At 39.7% G+C, this 14,689-nt stretch overlaps 1 protein-coding gene across 7 annotated transcripts in view; it reads right to left on the bottom strand.

Annotated features, from left to right (window-relative positions):
- Positions 1–14,689, bottom strand: part of Cpq (carboxypeptidase Q) — a 502,796-nt gene that overhangs the window by 265,664 nt on the left and 222,443 nt on the right. Inside the window, exon 7 of one of the 7 annotated variants that reach the window (XM_087190647.1) lies at positions 11,090–13,482. The exons of the other annotated variants lie outside the window; for them this stretch is intronic. Coding sequence (XP_087046773.1) covers positions 13,318–13,482 — 165 coding nt within the window. The 3' untranslated portion in view covers positions 11,090–13,317. Of the gene's footprint in view, positions 1–11,089; positions 13,483–14,689 lie in introns of those variants that run through there. 7 annotated transcript variants of the gene reach the window in all.

Raw genomic sequence — 14,689 nt, 5'->3', positions numbered from 1 at the left:
TTTGTTCAAGTGTTTGTTTGAGTTCTAGTATTTCATTGTTTATTTTTTGTCTAGTTGATCTATCTTTTTGTGACAGTGGGGTACTGAGGTCCTCCACTACTATTGTATTAGTGCTTATATGATTTTTTATGTCCGTATTTGTTTTATATTGTTGACCACACTAGTGTTTGGTGCATATATACTTATGATTGTTATCTCTTCCTCTTGGATTGTTCCCTTTACAAGGATGTAGTGTCCTTCTTTGTCTCTCTGAATTAGCATTGGTTTGAAATCCACTTGATCTTCAAAGAGGATAACTTACTCCTGCTTTTTTTCTGGTTCCTGTTGCATGGTGTATTGTTTCCCACCATTTAACTTTCAGTCTATGAGTTTCTTTTTGAATTAAATGTGCTTCTTGTATGCAGCATATTGTTGGATCTTGCTTCTTGACCCATTCTGGCATTCTATTTCTTTTGATTGGTGAATTGAGACCATTAACATTGATGGTTATAACTGATACATATTGACTTATCATTGTCATGACTTTTTCTTTTTGTTGGATTCTCCCCCTTTGCATTTAATTTCTTGTCATGCCTGATGGTTTCATTCTGCTGGGCTTCCTGGGGTTGGGATCCTCATTGTCATTTCCTAGGATATTGTCTAAAATTTTTTGGAGTGCTGGTTTGATATTCATGAAATTGCTCAGGTGCTCTTTGTCATGAAAGTATCTCATTTTTCCATCACTTTTGCAAGATAGTTTTGCAGGGTACATCAATCTGAGTTGGAGCCCATTTTCCTTTAGGGCTTGCAATATGTCACTCCAAGCTTTTCTTGCCTTGAGGCTTTGCATTGAGAAGTCTGCTGTGATTCTGATGCGATTTCCTTTGTATGTGATTTATTTCTTTTGTCTAACTGCTTGTAGAATTTTGTTTTTCTGTTGGGTTTCTGGAATCTTAACAATTATATGCCTATGTGTAGATTTTTTTTGATCACGGCTACTTGGAGTCCTATATGGCTCACTTATCTCTATGTTAAGTTCTTTTCCCCTGTTTGGGAAGTTTTCTGCCATCAGTTCTGTGAAAAGTTTTTTATGTCATCTGCACTCTGTCCTGTTTCTTCGTTGACCCTGAAGTCAGTCTTATGTTATTCTTCTTTGTATCATCTAGCAGCTGCTGAATTTATTTCTTGTTCCCCCTACAATTTTAAAGACATTTTTCTTTTCCTGGTCACTAATTACAATCTTATCTTCTATATCGGAAATTCTGTCCTCACATTGGCTCATTCTACTGTGTAAACTTTCGATGGAGTTTTTAATGTCCTGGAAATCTGTTTGCATCTGTTTTATAGATTCAACTTGTTTCCTGTGTTGGAATTCCATCATGCTCCTCAGCTCCTCTATTTTTTTATCTGTGTCCTCTCTAGCTTTATTAATCATGTCTTCTACTATGGGCACAATCGCGGCTTTCATCTGAGAAATTATTTCTGATTTCATTTTTCCCAGATCCTCTTTTGTTGCCAGTTCAGGGAGTCCAGGTTGTTGAGTATCAGAGTGTTCCATCTTGTTTCCCTTTTGGGTTGCTGTAGGTGATCTGGAAGTCTGTTTTTGAGACGTGTTTACGTGTCTTCTCATTTTGACGAGGGGGTGAGGTGGGGGGAGGGATGCTGCTGGGGCCTGAGCAGCTCACCTCCTCTTCGCTGGGAGTGGTGCTTTGGCAGTCCGGAAGCCTCCTCCTCTGGGCTGGGAGTGGTGTTTCAGTAGCCTCAATATCTTTTTTCTGTGAAATTTTCAGCAATCAGCAGAACTTTAGACTAATAATAATAATAATTTATAAATAGCCAGACAACCAAAACAACTTCCCTTAAGTTGACTCTGAAAATGTCAGCTGACAAGGAATTCTTCTCAGAAACAGGTAGGGTTTTTATAGTACACCACTGACTTTCCATCTTGCAATTACTTCAGAGTCCTGGCCAGAAGATGGATTAGAAAATATCATCCAATAAACCTGGAAAGCTTGTAATGAGCCAAAGTCCAGAACACTGAAAAGGGAGAATCCAGTCTGTTTAATATCCTCTTCTTGCACCTAAGACTTGCTTCTTGTTTTTTCAAGGGCAGGACGATGGCAAAGCTTGCTGCCCCTCACTTTCATTTAAGAAATAACTTATCCACCAAGTCATGCCATCCATATGTGAAACATATGGAGTTCACAACGTGAGAAAAGATATTTGTGTCCTGGAAGTATTACAGTGATAATGTAGTTAGATCAGCAAGACCTTGGAAGCCAGAGCAAAAAGCGAGGGAGCATATGTGTTATGACCATTTTTTAAAATGCTGCCAGCCCCACCAGCAGTGTGGACAATGATCCATATGTATGGTACAGCTGGAGCTACATGTGGTTGCCTGATTGCTTTGCTCAGTGTGTCTGTTTTGTTGGTAGTAATAAAGGATTTAATGCATATTCCTCTCCTTATCAAAAAAGAATGATATGTTTTCCCCAAGAGGATCATTTTGGAAGCTTCCCATTTCTAAGAGAACAAAGGAGGCACACATATTGTTATGTGCATGTGCACATGTGTGGCAGAAATAAGAGCAGGAGAAAGCAGAATAGAAAGCAGCTGGGGTAGCCACTCCAGAAGTGAGGATGTCATTATCAGATGAGATGACTGTGCTACGCATCTTGCACATTCTCCTCAGCAATGTACTTCTGTGCCATCCTCATGCTAGCTTCTTCAAAACCATCCCATGCACCGGTGAAGAGGGGAGGTTTCTGAGGAGAACATATGGAATCATTCTGAGTAGCTGAGGGAGATTTGATCTTTAGACTATTTAAAGATCCAAAGCTTGCAGCACTATAACTGGGTTGTTTCCCTTAATAGTCCTTTGAGGTAGGCCAGAATCTACTGTTCTCTTTAAAGAACTGGCAAAGGAATAATTCATGTTCCTTTATTTTAGCATTATTTCTAATAAACTTTAAAAAAACATGAATTTGGCTAGTGCATGCCTGATTTAATACAATTATGAAAAAATCATAACCTGTTTATATGCCCCTGAGTCCTCAAAATAGCTTTATCTTTTAATGTGCTTTTTAACAAGCATTTTTAGCCATTATAATTATACTGGAACTTTGGGATTTTTTTGACATTAAAAGGCTAGATTAAAACAAACAGTATGTTCACAAAGATGTACTTGGCACATTGCACCCTTGCATATGCAGGATAGAATGCATTTCTTGCCACCTTGCTTACAGGGCAAGGATAAGAAATGAGTAAACTAAAGTGAGAGCCTACTAAGTTTGTAAGACTTGACTTCTAAACTAAGGAACAAACCTCGGAAAAAATATTTTTTCCTCTTTCCATAAAAATGAATGCTTTTTGTATCTTAAAAGAATTCTGAATGCCTTTTGTCTAACTAAACTTCCTAATGAGGGCAGAACATCACAAATGAATTACTCATCTGGTATTGGGAAGTGAGATCAGGCAAAAGGCTGCCCTGTAACTAACTTCACAGGCGGGCAGCTCATTTCCTCCTGACTTTACCAGCTAGTGGGTGGGCATGATGACTGTTTCTATACAGACAGGGAAACTGAGGCTCAGAGCACTCCCAGGAGGTCACACAGTTAAGCTGCAGAGCCAGGACTGGGCTCACAGTCCAGCTGACTCTTTGACCAATGCTCTTCCCATCAGAACAATGCTGCTCCTGGGCTGTTTTATAAACCTGGATTCAGAAACATGTTTACAGAAAGAATGGAAAGAATGGGCAAATCAGACTACATCAGGTTACATGGGAAAGCCTGGTAATGTCAATATTTACATTTTTTCAATTTGCATGGTTTTCTACACATGGTCAAGAGTGCCATTTCTGAGATTGAAAGACCTAAATTTTATTGCTGGAAAGGGCTAGTTTTCAGGAAGCCTGCTTATTGAGGGGCCCAGATGGCTCTGTGACAGCACAGCAGCAGGAGCAGGAGCATTACAGAGAGGCTGGATAGAGTGGAACCATGTAGTGTTATTAGGGGTAGTCATTAAATCACACTTGAAGGATAAGACATTAGACAGAGCCTAGAGGTGGAACGTGCAAAGGGACTCCTCACTTGGATGAGGGCACTGGTATGAAGAGGGAGGTACAAGGCCTCCAGGCTCTTCTCCCCCACTCCTGAGCTCTCAGATCCCTACCTGAGAACAGGCACTAGCTTGACTCTTACTAGCCTGAACCTGAGCTTGGGAAGAAACAAATAAGTCAAATGGCCTCTTCATTTATGAGTTACATTTCTGAAGTAGCAAACTACTCACTCATGTGTTTTGTGGTTGTTGTCTGGTACATTTTGTTTTGTCCTATTTTGTTCTGTTTTGTAACTACTTCCAGAGTAAACCTGCTATATCTGGCTCCACTGCTTCACTTGCCAAGGGGAGGTAAGTATTTCTTGAGGCTAAAAGGAAATAAATCAGACACACAAGCTTAAATATTTCATGGTTTCTCTTATATGAGAAACCCAAACTATAAATAAAGGGAAAAATAAAGGGAGATAATAGGAAGTAGGGAGACAGATCTTTCTCAGATGGAAAGGGGATCAAGAGATAGAGGGAGACTGGAGGGGAAGGAAAGTGGATGAAAAAAGAATTAAAACATGTTAGGTGCATGTACCAATTTCCCATAAGGAATGGATCCATTATTACTGCAAACATGTACTAATAAAATATGAAGACTGAAATCAATAAATATTGATAAAATTTAAAAGCACATGCTTCACTAAAATGTTAAAGGTAATTTTAAAAATCATTTGGTCTTACATCATCATTCTAAAATTCCTAATTATAGTTACTAAATTATGGATATGAATATTGAGTCCTTTTTGTTTTATCTCAGCCATCTCTTGCATGTACTAGTGTGATCATGACCATTCTCTTAGAATATTGTGAAGCCCACACTTAGAGTCTCACAGATGTGGGTTAAGTCCTAACTCAGCCTTCATGGGACTTCACCAAGTTAGCTGGCCTCTCAGAGTCTCAGCCTCCTCATATGTAAAACAGTAAATAATAAGGATAAAACGATAACACCGTTTCACCTAGTATATGTTGAATGGTAATGGGCATTTAAAAATACTTTACAGATTTAAAAATCTTATATGTGATCATTATTTTGATCATTCATTGTGCAAAAGTACAATGGGTGGCAAGGAAAGGTAGCAAAGAGACTAGATATGACGTGGAAGAAACAGTCTTACAAAACACTGCTTCTTGTTCCAGGTCCACCATTTACTAGATTTACAACAATGAGCAAAGCACTAAACCTGCTCAGATCAAAATTCTTCCACCTATCATAAACGAATGGGAAAAGGGAAGACATGGCTAAGAAGCACTTGTCTCTCATTTATTCAAAAAACAGGCTTCATAAGAAGCCTTTTGCTATCCATTGCCACGGATGAAGAGAACTGAGGCATTGAAAACTAAGTGATGAGAACTCAGAACACCTAATGTGGCTCAACACTCAAGCCCTGTTCTGCAGCCTTCACACCCTGCGCTCAACCTGGTCAAGCACAGAAGGGGCTGGGGAGAACACTGACCATGGCTTTCAAGGGTTTCTAAGGGTTTCTTTTAAATCTAAAATTCCACGAGTCTGTAATTTGATTGGTTTTTCCACTTAACGACAATACCCTAGGTAATCTGAGGTACACAAACATATCTTCAGTTTCTACATGATCTCTCTCCACAAATGCTCCTTTATTTTTCATAGAGAAGCAGGCTGGCTACTAAAGTTCCTTAGATGTCCACTCCTAACCCCTCTCTGGGGGATGGGTGTGAGTCATGTCATTAGGCTATTACAACCCTATTTTCACAACAACACAGGCCAGAACAGCAGGACAGTCACACCACTGGTTCCAACAGTGTGAGAAAGAGCTGCCCACACATCCCCAGCTCCATGCACAGAAAATAAACACAGCTCTCCCTCTTGCTAAAAGAAATTGCTGAGTTGATAGCATGACATTCGTGTGGTAAGTATATGGAAAGAGGGCAAAGGAAATCACTCAGAATTTTCTTCTCTGACCAGTGCCTGCAACAGAAGAAAACCATTAGGGGAAGGCTGCTTTGTGTTAAGTACAAGGCCTCTAGCTTCATTTTATTTCCACCGTTACTGATGTAATTGCAAATTCCTGCTGCATTTATAATTAAGAAAGAAACAGATGGTAATGTTCAGTATTAAGCAATAAGGAGTGGTCATTAAAACAATCTAGAATGCCAGCAGTTTATATGATATCAGAGGGTTAGTTTACCATAACAAAGTTTTATATCCATGGGAAAAAAAGAAGAGACATTAAGTCCCTTCTACCCCTCCCCAGTGAAAAGAAAACCCATTTACCTGAGAGCTGTCTCCTCATGGAAGACACACTATGCAGCAAATCTTTTTCATTGCTGGACACAAAATAAGTCATATCTTGGTTTTATTGTATGTTGTCATCACGAATGGCAAAACATGAAATCCAAGATGGAACATTTACCAAGGTATAGAATACAGTTGGTGAGGCACTAAAGAGTTGCTAACATCACATCTGGGTGATGGAGGAGGCTGAGGGTAGAGGGAAAATTTTCAGAATCCTGTGAGAATGTAGTTGGCAGCCCAGATCTCTTGAGGAATATAAAGAGCTATTAAACCATGATATAAAAGTAAAACAAAACACCTCTTTCCCAATGTGTGTGTGTGTTTGTGTGTGTGTGTGTGTGTAAATGAAAAGAGAAGTGGCTGTGTAACTCTCCCAGCCAGGAAAACTTTAATGACAATGCCAACTAGCTGTTAGGAAAGTGACCCATTTCCCATTCCCCCATGTATACACACTTTTCTCTTTGGTAATCTAGGCTTCCTAAACAATTTCTCAGCTCTCAAGTCTGCCTTCAGACTTTTCTCTGAGGTAATTCCATCTTGCTGGAGTTATGCTGTAGTCTCACAGAGATCCAGTTCCCACAGTGGGGAGGTCAGGCTCTAAAGCAACATACGGATCCAAACAGCAGCTCCCACCCATATCAATCTACTTCCATCCTCCTTGACAGTATCTGGCGCCTGCCAACCTCCTGTCTATGTCACTAATGTTGCAAGATGCATGGCAGCAGAGTGACTTCACCTTTAGAACATCCCAAGGCAGCTAATTGTCAGAGCTTTCTATTATGAACAGTGTTATACATCACCGAATGATGAGGAACAAACCTTAAGAATTGTAAAATACATTATCATGGTAGAACATTCTTCCCCTGACAATCAGTTTCTCAATTTTTCTCTCTCTATCTCTGTTTCTGCCTGTCTCTGACTGTCTTTCTCTCTCTCTTACACACACACACACACACACACACACACACACACACACACATAAAAGGCAAGGGTGAGAGTGAAGAGACAGGGAAACAAAGAGGTGGTACAAAAAACAGAACATGCAGATATAATAAGAGCCTAAGGAGCCATCAGTAAAATGTTGAAAATCTTTGAACTCATTTTCTGCTTGGATGATCGTTAAGAAAATGTTCTTAGTGTTCAGAGCCTCCTCTGATTGCCTGACAATAGTCATACTTGTCATTATGACATAGCTATTGGAAAAGCAAGTGGAAGACAATTCACACTGGTGCTTTTGCCAACATTTTCCAGCCAACAGCACATTTATGAACTGGAGGACAGGACCCAACATGTCTTTTCTCATGACCTGCATGGGATACAGGAAGAACGATAAGATTGAGAAATGGGAATACTATAACCACATTATGTAGAATAATTTGCAGGTTTTGGTAGATACTAGGAATAAGGCTTTGGAGAGGCTGAAAGCAGGACATCAAAGGAAATACTGACAGTGCATGGCATAAGAGTAGCTCTGGTCAATTAGAGACGCCATGGGAAGTAGCTATTGGCTCCACTTACAAAGCACCACATACTATTCCTGTGGCACAGACTACTAATTAGTCACCAACTCTGTTCTCCTCCTCTACTATTGCACAAATAATACAGTTATAGATATAAATGTGGCTATTCAGCTAGGGCTACATTTCTCAATCTCCCTTTTAATTAGGCATGATGATATTTTTAAGCTTATCAATACTTTGTGAATGGAAATGGTATGTGCCACTTCTGGGTCTGAGACTTAAAATGTCCCATAATCTTTCCCTCTTCCAGGTGACAAGCTAGCTCTGCAAGCCAAATGATAAGAGCGTCCTCGGTGATGGCTAAGCAGCAAGACAGAGGGAAGCTTTCCTTGATGGCCATGGGAAATGGGCTTCTCATCAGGCCTCAACTACTTGTATCAGAACTATACATGAGCAATAAATGAGCGTCTTTGTTATTGAGGCCCTATACTGTTGGGTCCTCTTCGTTACAGCAGCTAGACTTTACCCTAACTAAAACATTCTCCAAATAAGAACAAAATATATTACAAATGCAATTAATTGGTAGATTTTTTCCTTATCTACTAAACTCCCTCTATCAATCTGCCTTGACAAATTCTTCTTCTATATTACTTTGAGAGATTCTATTTTCTAAAGGCATGAATTAATAGCAGTTCTGTCACTTTGATTCCAAAAGGCTCTGCTTTGGTCTGAATGTTTGTGTCATCCCAAAATTCATATGTTAAAACCTAATCGCCAATACCGTGACACTAGGAAATGGGACAGCTGGGAGGTAATGATGTTCTGAATGTAGAACCCTCAGGAGTGGCATCAGAATTTTTATAAACAAAGTCCTAGAGAACCACATAGCCCCAACACCATGCAACTGGATCAGCCGCCATCTTGAACTTGGACTTCCAGCCTTCAGATTTGTGAGAAATGAATTTCTGCTGTTTATAAATGACCCAGTTGATGGTATTTTGTTATCACAACCCAAATGGATGAAAACAATCTTATAAGCATCCTCAATATTGTGCCTCCTATATGCATATTCCTCTGCTAAGGGCAGGCTTGGGGACAGCTTACAGAAGCCCATGAAATAGACTTTTTATCCACGTAGACTTCTAATAACTAGCACCACCTACCTCTTCTAACCACATAGTTTATTTTGAAATATTTTTCCAAGACTGTGATTTTATTAAGGGATGGTATGATTATCCATATTACAAAAGGGGAAATTTAGGATCAAAAGAGAGAATTTAATTATCAGAAAACACAAGTCTTTGTCCTGAAACAGTGTCCCCTGTTGTTCCTTTTATTGTTTAGGACAGCATTCTCAAAGTAGAGTCCCTAGATGATCACATATGATACAGAGCCCAGGTGTCCTCTTCATCCCTACTAATCAGAATTACGATTTTGACGAATTCTTCCACTGATTCTCATGCAAGTTAAGCAAAGTGGGTTTCCAGACAATAGACAGACTTCACATAAGCTCAGGAGCATTCCACTAGCTTCAAAAGAAAAAAAAACCATAACATTTAATCTAATGACAACTGCATACCACCTCTCTTACCTCAGAATTTTAACCTTTTATAGGCCTGAACACACCTAAGTCTGCAATTTTTCACCAATATAACCTGGTTTCTGAAAGCTTCTGTAACACCTCTGTATAAGCTTAAGTGTGAACATATCTTTTATTCTTCTTTGATTTGGTTGATATGCGGTTGGAATTTTTTTTCCAAAGGGAACTTTACAATGTATAAATGGAAAAGAAAGGAAAAAAACAACCCTCAAAGCAGAAAAAAAAGTTTGCAACTGCAAGCTTGGCTTGGCTAGAGAGAAGACTTGCTACTCTTCCTCAATTCAACCTTGTCTGGGGACCTCTGATCTAAAGCCCACCTCTTGGGCCAAACTGTCTTCAAAGTCTTGCTCTCTTCCCAGACCTACCACTCTTTTCCAATGGGTACCAGTTGTAATGTTGTATGTGGGAGACATCTGGTAGCTAGCTTCCTTGCGGCAGTGTTCATTAGCTGTTCTTAACCTGCCTTCCACTTTCTTATGCGGTGGTCATGCTATTGTGTCTCCATCCATGGTTCTAGGCCATTGTGCACTCAGCACACCTCTCCACTATGCAGTCATAAACCCAAAGAATATCCATGTCGTGTTTGGAAGTGGCTTGCTACAGTGACAGCTCATCCAGAGTTGCACAACTCTAAGAGATCCTGTTCACAATCTTTCCTGTGTAAAGCATGCCTGTGGAATCCATACACTGCAAATGGCACCCCTGAAATTGAAATTGTGCAGCTGGCAGTACTAATAAAGCTATTCCTAAACTGCTTACTACAGAAGCCTAGAAAGCTTGCCGCAGTTCTGGATTTTAAACCTCTACTCCCCATTCCCTCAATCTCTTTTCTCTTCTTTTATTTTTACTTATATTTATTTATTTATTTATTTATTTATTTATTTATTTATTTATTTTTGGTACCGGGGATCAACCTCGGGTCTTTGCACTTGCAAAGCAAGTGACGGAACCACTGAGCTAAATCCCTGGCCCTTTTCTCTTCTTTTAACCTGAAGTATGATTTAGAGGTCAGAGACGGGCTCTTTTATTTTTTTTCCCCATTAACTTTATTGGTACATTTTAGGTATAAAATACAGTTACATTCGTCATTGGGATCTTGTACCATTACATGAGTATCTTGGTTCTTATTTTTTTTCCCCTTCCCTTGCCCTCCCTTCACACCCTCCACCCTTCCCTATTTGCAAAGACCTTGTTTCCATTTTCTTCTCTTCTCATATTTTTTCCTTTCCCTTTTTTCCCTTCCCCTACCCCTCCCAATTCCCCTGCTCTTTTAGACCTTTTCTTCCTGTTACACAATATCAGTTATACATTTTTTAAATTACAATATTAAGATCTAGGAGACATTACCACAGATTTTACAGAATTTAAAAGGATATAGAAAGCATATTACAAAATCTTTTTTGAAATAAATTTGACAACGTCTAAGAAGTAACTTAGAAGACAAATTAATGAAACTAACTCTGGAGGAAATATAAAATTTGAATAGCACCTATTAAAGAAAGTATATTTCTAGCTTGAAAACCTACCTATATGACAACAGCAGGCTCATAAACATTTTAACTGATAAATTATATCAAACAATTAAAGCAGAAAAAAGAAGGAACACTTCTCCCCTCATTTTAGGAAATCAACATTGTGCTAATCCTAAAACTGGATAAAGATAATAGAAGAAAAAACTATGAACATAGATAGAAATTTGATTAACAAAACAAATTCTTAGAAGTCAGATCTGGCAGTATGTAGAAAGTGGTTTTATTATAGGGATGGCAGTGTTGGTTCAGCATTGGAAGATCCACCCCCAAAAGGAATCATTTTAACAGAGGAAAGGAGAAAGCTATATGATCCTGTCACTAGTTGGAGAAAGAGTATTGGACTAAATTCTACAGCTGTTCATGGTAAAAGCTATCAGAAGACTAGAAGTAGAACAGAACCTTCTCAACAGATCAAAGACATGTACTCCATACTTCCAACAAAAACTCCTTCTATGAATGGAGACGATACAATGCTTTCTCCCTAAAGTGGGGAACAAGGGCATATATGCCTACTCTTCATCTGTCCATTAGACTTTGAAACATAGGTCTAAACCAAAATAGTCTGGCAATAAAATGATACAACTAGGACAGGATTGGCATGGCAGAAGCAAAATCTTTATATGTAGATGAAATGATCAAGAGATGGGCTCTTTTTAAAAAGCATTTGTAATGATCCTGATGATCTACATGATTGGAATAAATAATTTCCCCAAAGGAGCAGGGGACAGATCAAAGTGCAGCTAGTAGAGCTACAGTCAGATTCCAGGTCTTGTAAGTCAACTCTAAGCCATCTTCCACTTTCATTTAAACTGCAACAAGTAACAAAAACAAAACAAAGCCAAGTAATAGTAACAAGAAAAACATTACTTGGGATGATAAAAAGTGATACGAGATATCTGAAAGTTAAATATGAGACATTACTTGCATTCTCCTTAGCATGGCTTACCAGCACCAGGGTTTCTTACCATGCTAATTGTGCCTCTATCCATGCCATGATACAAATCTGTGGGGTTGTACTGAGGAAGAGGAGGAAAGTTGGGAGATAGAAGATTTAGATTCAAAGGGATAATTTTAAAGAAACATTGGTTCCGCTAAAGATATCTATTAAGGAATGTATCAAGAAGGAGGCCCACTGGTTTCCATAGGCTGGGTGACCTCTGTAAGGTCACTGTGTTTGGAGATGAGTTCTTGTCAGCAGACATAGAGGACTGACCATGTTAATCTAATGGATAAAAGCTTTATCAAGGAGCCAGAGGAGTCATTTGTTATTTCGTATTTTGTGCTAGAAAGTTCTCTTGGCTTAAGTGATACCAACAATCTGCTACACAGCAATGGGCACTTCCTCCTAGGAGGCAATGATAAGTCAAATGCTAGCAACTGCCCCCACTACAGGCTGCTCTGGAGAAAATTAGAACAAAGGACATAAGGTGCTTTCATGCCATATTTCCTCCCCATGTGGCTTGTCTCTGTCCAGATAACTTCTTTTGATGAGGAACTTTGCAAAAGGCAGCAGAAGATAACAGTTTTAAGTACAGCCTTCAGCCCTAGGCAGAACTGAGTTTGCAGTCTGGCTTGGCACATATTAGCTGTCTGACAGTCACTTCTCTGAGTCTCAGTGTTCTCCCTTGAAGGAGTAAATGACAAAATATACATAGAGTCCCTGGAGTGGCATCAGGTATATTGAAGTGTTTAGAAAATGGAGGCTGTCTCTGCTACCGGTAATAAGAAGAAAAGAGGAAGAAGACACAGGCAAAATAGCCAGTAAGCAAATCACACTTACAGCTGGCCTGATCAGGGGAGTCCTTCTCTCCTAAAATTCCCTCTTCCTCCTTTACTCACACCATGGTGACTTCTTATTAAATACTGAAACTTATGCTTTCGTCATAATAAATACCAACTTCCATTTTATTCTGAATACATTTTTCAAAAAGACCTTCTTTGTCTCTAAACAATGAAATGTTGTAATGAATTGCATCCACTACTCCATTTGATTCTACTTTTTAGCCCCAACCCACTTTCTCAGTTTGGCCTTTGAAGCATTTTGGAGCACGGGTAAGCCCAGGGCAGCAAGGGTTAAAAAGAAGAAAGGTGAGACAAGCAGCAGTATCCAGCGAGGCCAGAGGAAGAGCCACTGTGCTGCCTGTTGCTTTGTGAGAAGGCACAAAGATGTGCCACTGGTCCTTCACAGGTGCCTCCACTTGATCCAAAGAAAGGGACAGACTGGAAGGAAAACTCAGGCCTCAGAGTGGAACAGAGGAAGATGAGGACATTTACTTAGCTGCTTTCCTCCAATCAAATTTCACCACATAGCGAGTTAATTGTCCTGCATTTCCAGGTGGATCATCTGGCCTCTGATGCTTGTGGGGCCACATTCTATGCCCCATGGCTTAGTATCTCATTCAAGCCCTGATGTGGCTGCAAAAGCCAGGAATTCCAAACCAGGGACTGGCAGGCCATGATGCACTGTGGCAGGCAAGGGCCTTCTCCTGGAGCAGGTGACTGGGTGGTACGGTGCAAGATGCAGGTGGCCACATGGATCTGATGAGGCATAAACACATGTGTCTGTTACACTTGACTCCCCCACCTTTTGACTCTGTCTTTCCTTTCATGAAGGAACTGATAATGTATAAGAACCTTCTTATATATTAGAAGGTGTGTAAGCCCTATGCTGTATTCAAAGGAGCATGAATTTTGGGGAAAGATTACCTGGATTTGAAGCTAAGCTCAGCTACTTACCAACTACAGGATATTTTGACCCCTTAGTGGCTTAGTTACCATATCTGGTACATAGGTTTGATCATGATAATAGAAGCTATTTCATAAGCTTTCTGTGAGAATTAAATTACTTATGTATATCAAATCATTAGAACAGCACCTGACATGTAATGAGTGCCACGAAATAACTGTTTCTTAATGTTTGCAGCCTCATTTCTGGTTTCCTAGGCTCTCCAGCTTGAGGTTCCTTTTTTTTTTTTTTCAGGCTCCTGATTAGATTCCTACTTCTGAGAAGAGCTTCCTGAGGTGAACCAAGCTTATTCTCCCTCGTCTCCCCTGACTGTCCTTCCTCCATGCTTCACATGTCCCATCTTGGTGATGGGTAGCTATCATCCTCATCCCCTGCTGGACACTGGCCTCTCAGTCCTGGACTGTAGTTCTAGTCTTCTCAGATCCACTAGTCAAATTCTTAGGGTGACAACTATGAAATTTTTTGACATTCTATTAGGCAATACAAGTGCTGCCAGGAGAATCTTAGGCAGGTCTCGAGATTCAAAGCTCTCGCAAAGTAAGTACAAATGCTAATAGAGAGTGTGATTGCTACACTCAAATCTCCTGAAGAGAGTCCACAGCTCTGCCACAAGGATGAACTCATTGGGAATCTGCCTATGAAATGACAGAGATTATCATTTTAGTGATTAATCCACAAATAAAGGACAGAAGTCTTTTTTTAAACTTATATCCTTTTATTGGTACATTTTAGGTATACAATATAATGACATTCATCATTGGAAATTTGCACCTTTACATAATCTCTCTTGGTTATTATTTTTTCCCCATTCCCCTGTCCTCCCTTCATCCCCTCCATCCCTCCCTATTTACAAAGACTTTGTTTCCTTTTTTTTCATTTTCTCATATTAATTCCATTCTCTTCTTTCCTTTCCCCTACCCCTCCCACTTCCCCTTCCCCTTTGCCCCTTTTCTAAGGACAGAAGGCTTTATACAGGATATGATACTAGAACACTGCCTC

The sequence above is a fragment of the Heterocephalus glaber genome, unplaced genomic scaffold, assembly GCF_053883595.1.
Source record: "Heterocephalus glaber isolate CG9 unplaced genomic scaffold, H.glaber_assembly_v1.0 deba00001555, whole genome shotgun sequence".
NCBI classification, from domain to species: Eukaryota; Metazoa; Chordata; class Mammalia; order Rodentia; family Bathyergidae; genus Heterocephalus; species Heterocephalus glaber.
The sequence above is the reverse complement of the archived record's forward strand: the minus strand, read 5'-3'. Positions and strand labels throughout refer to the sequence as shown.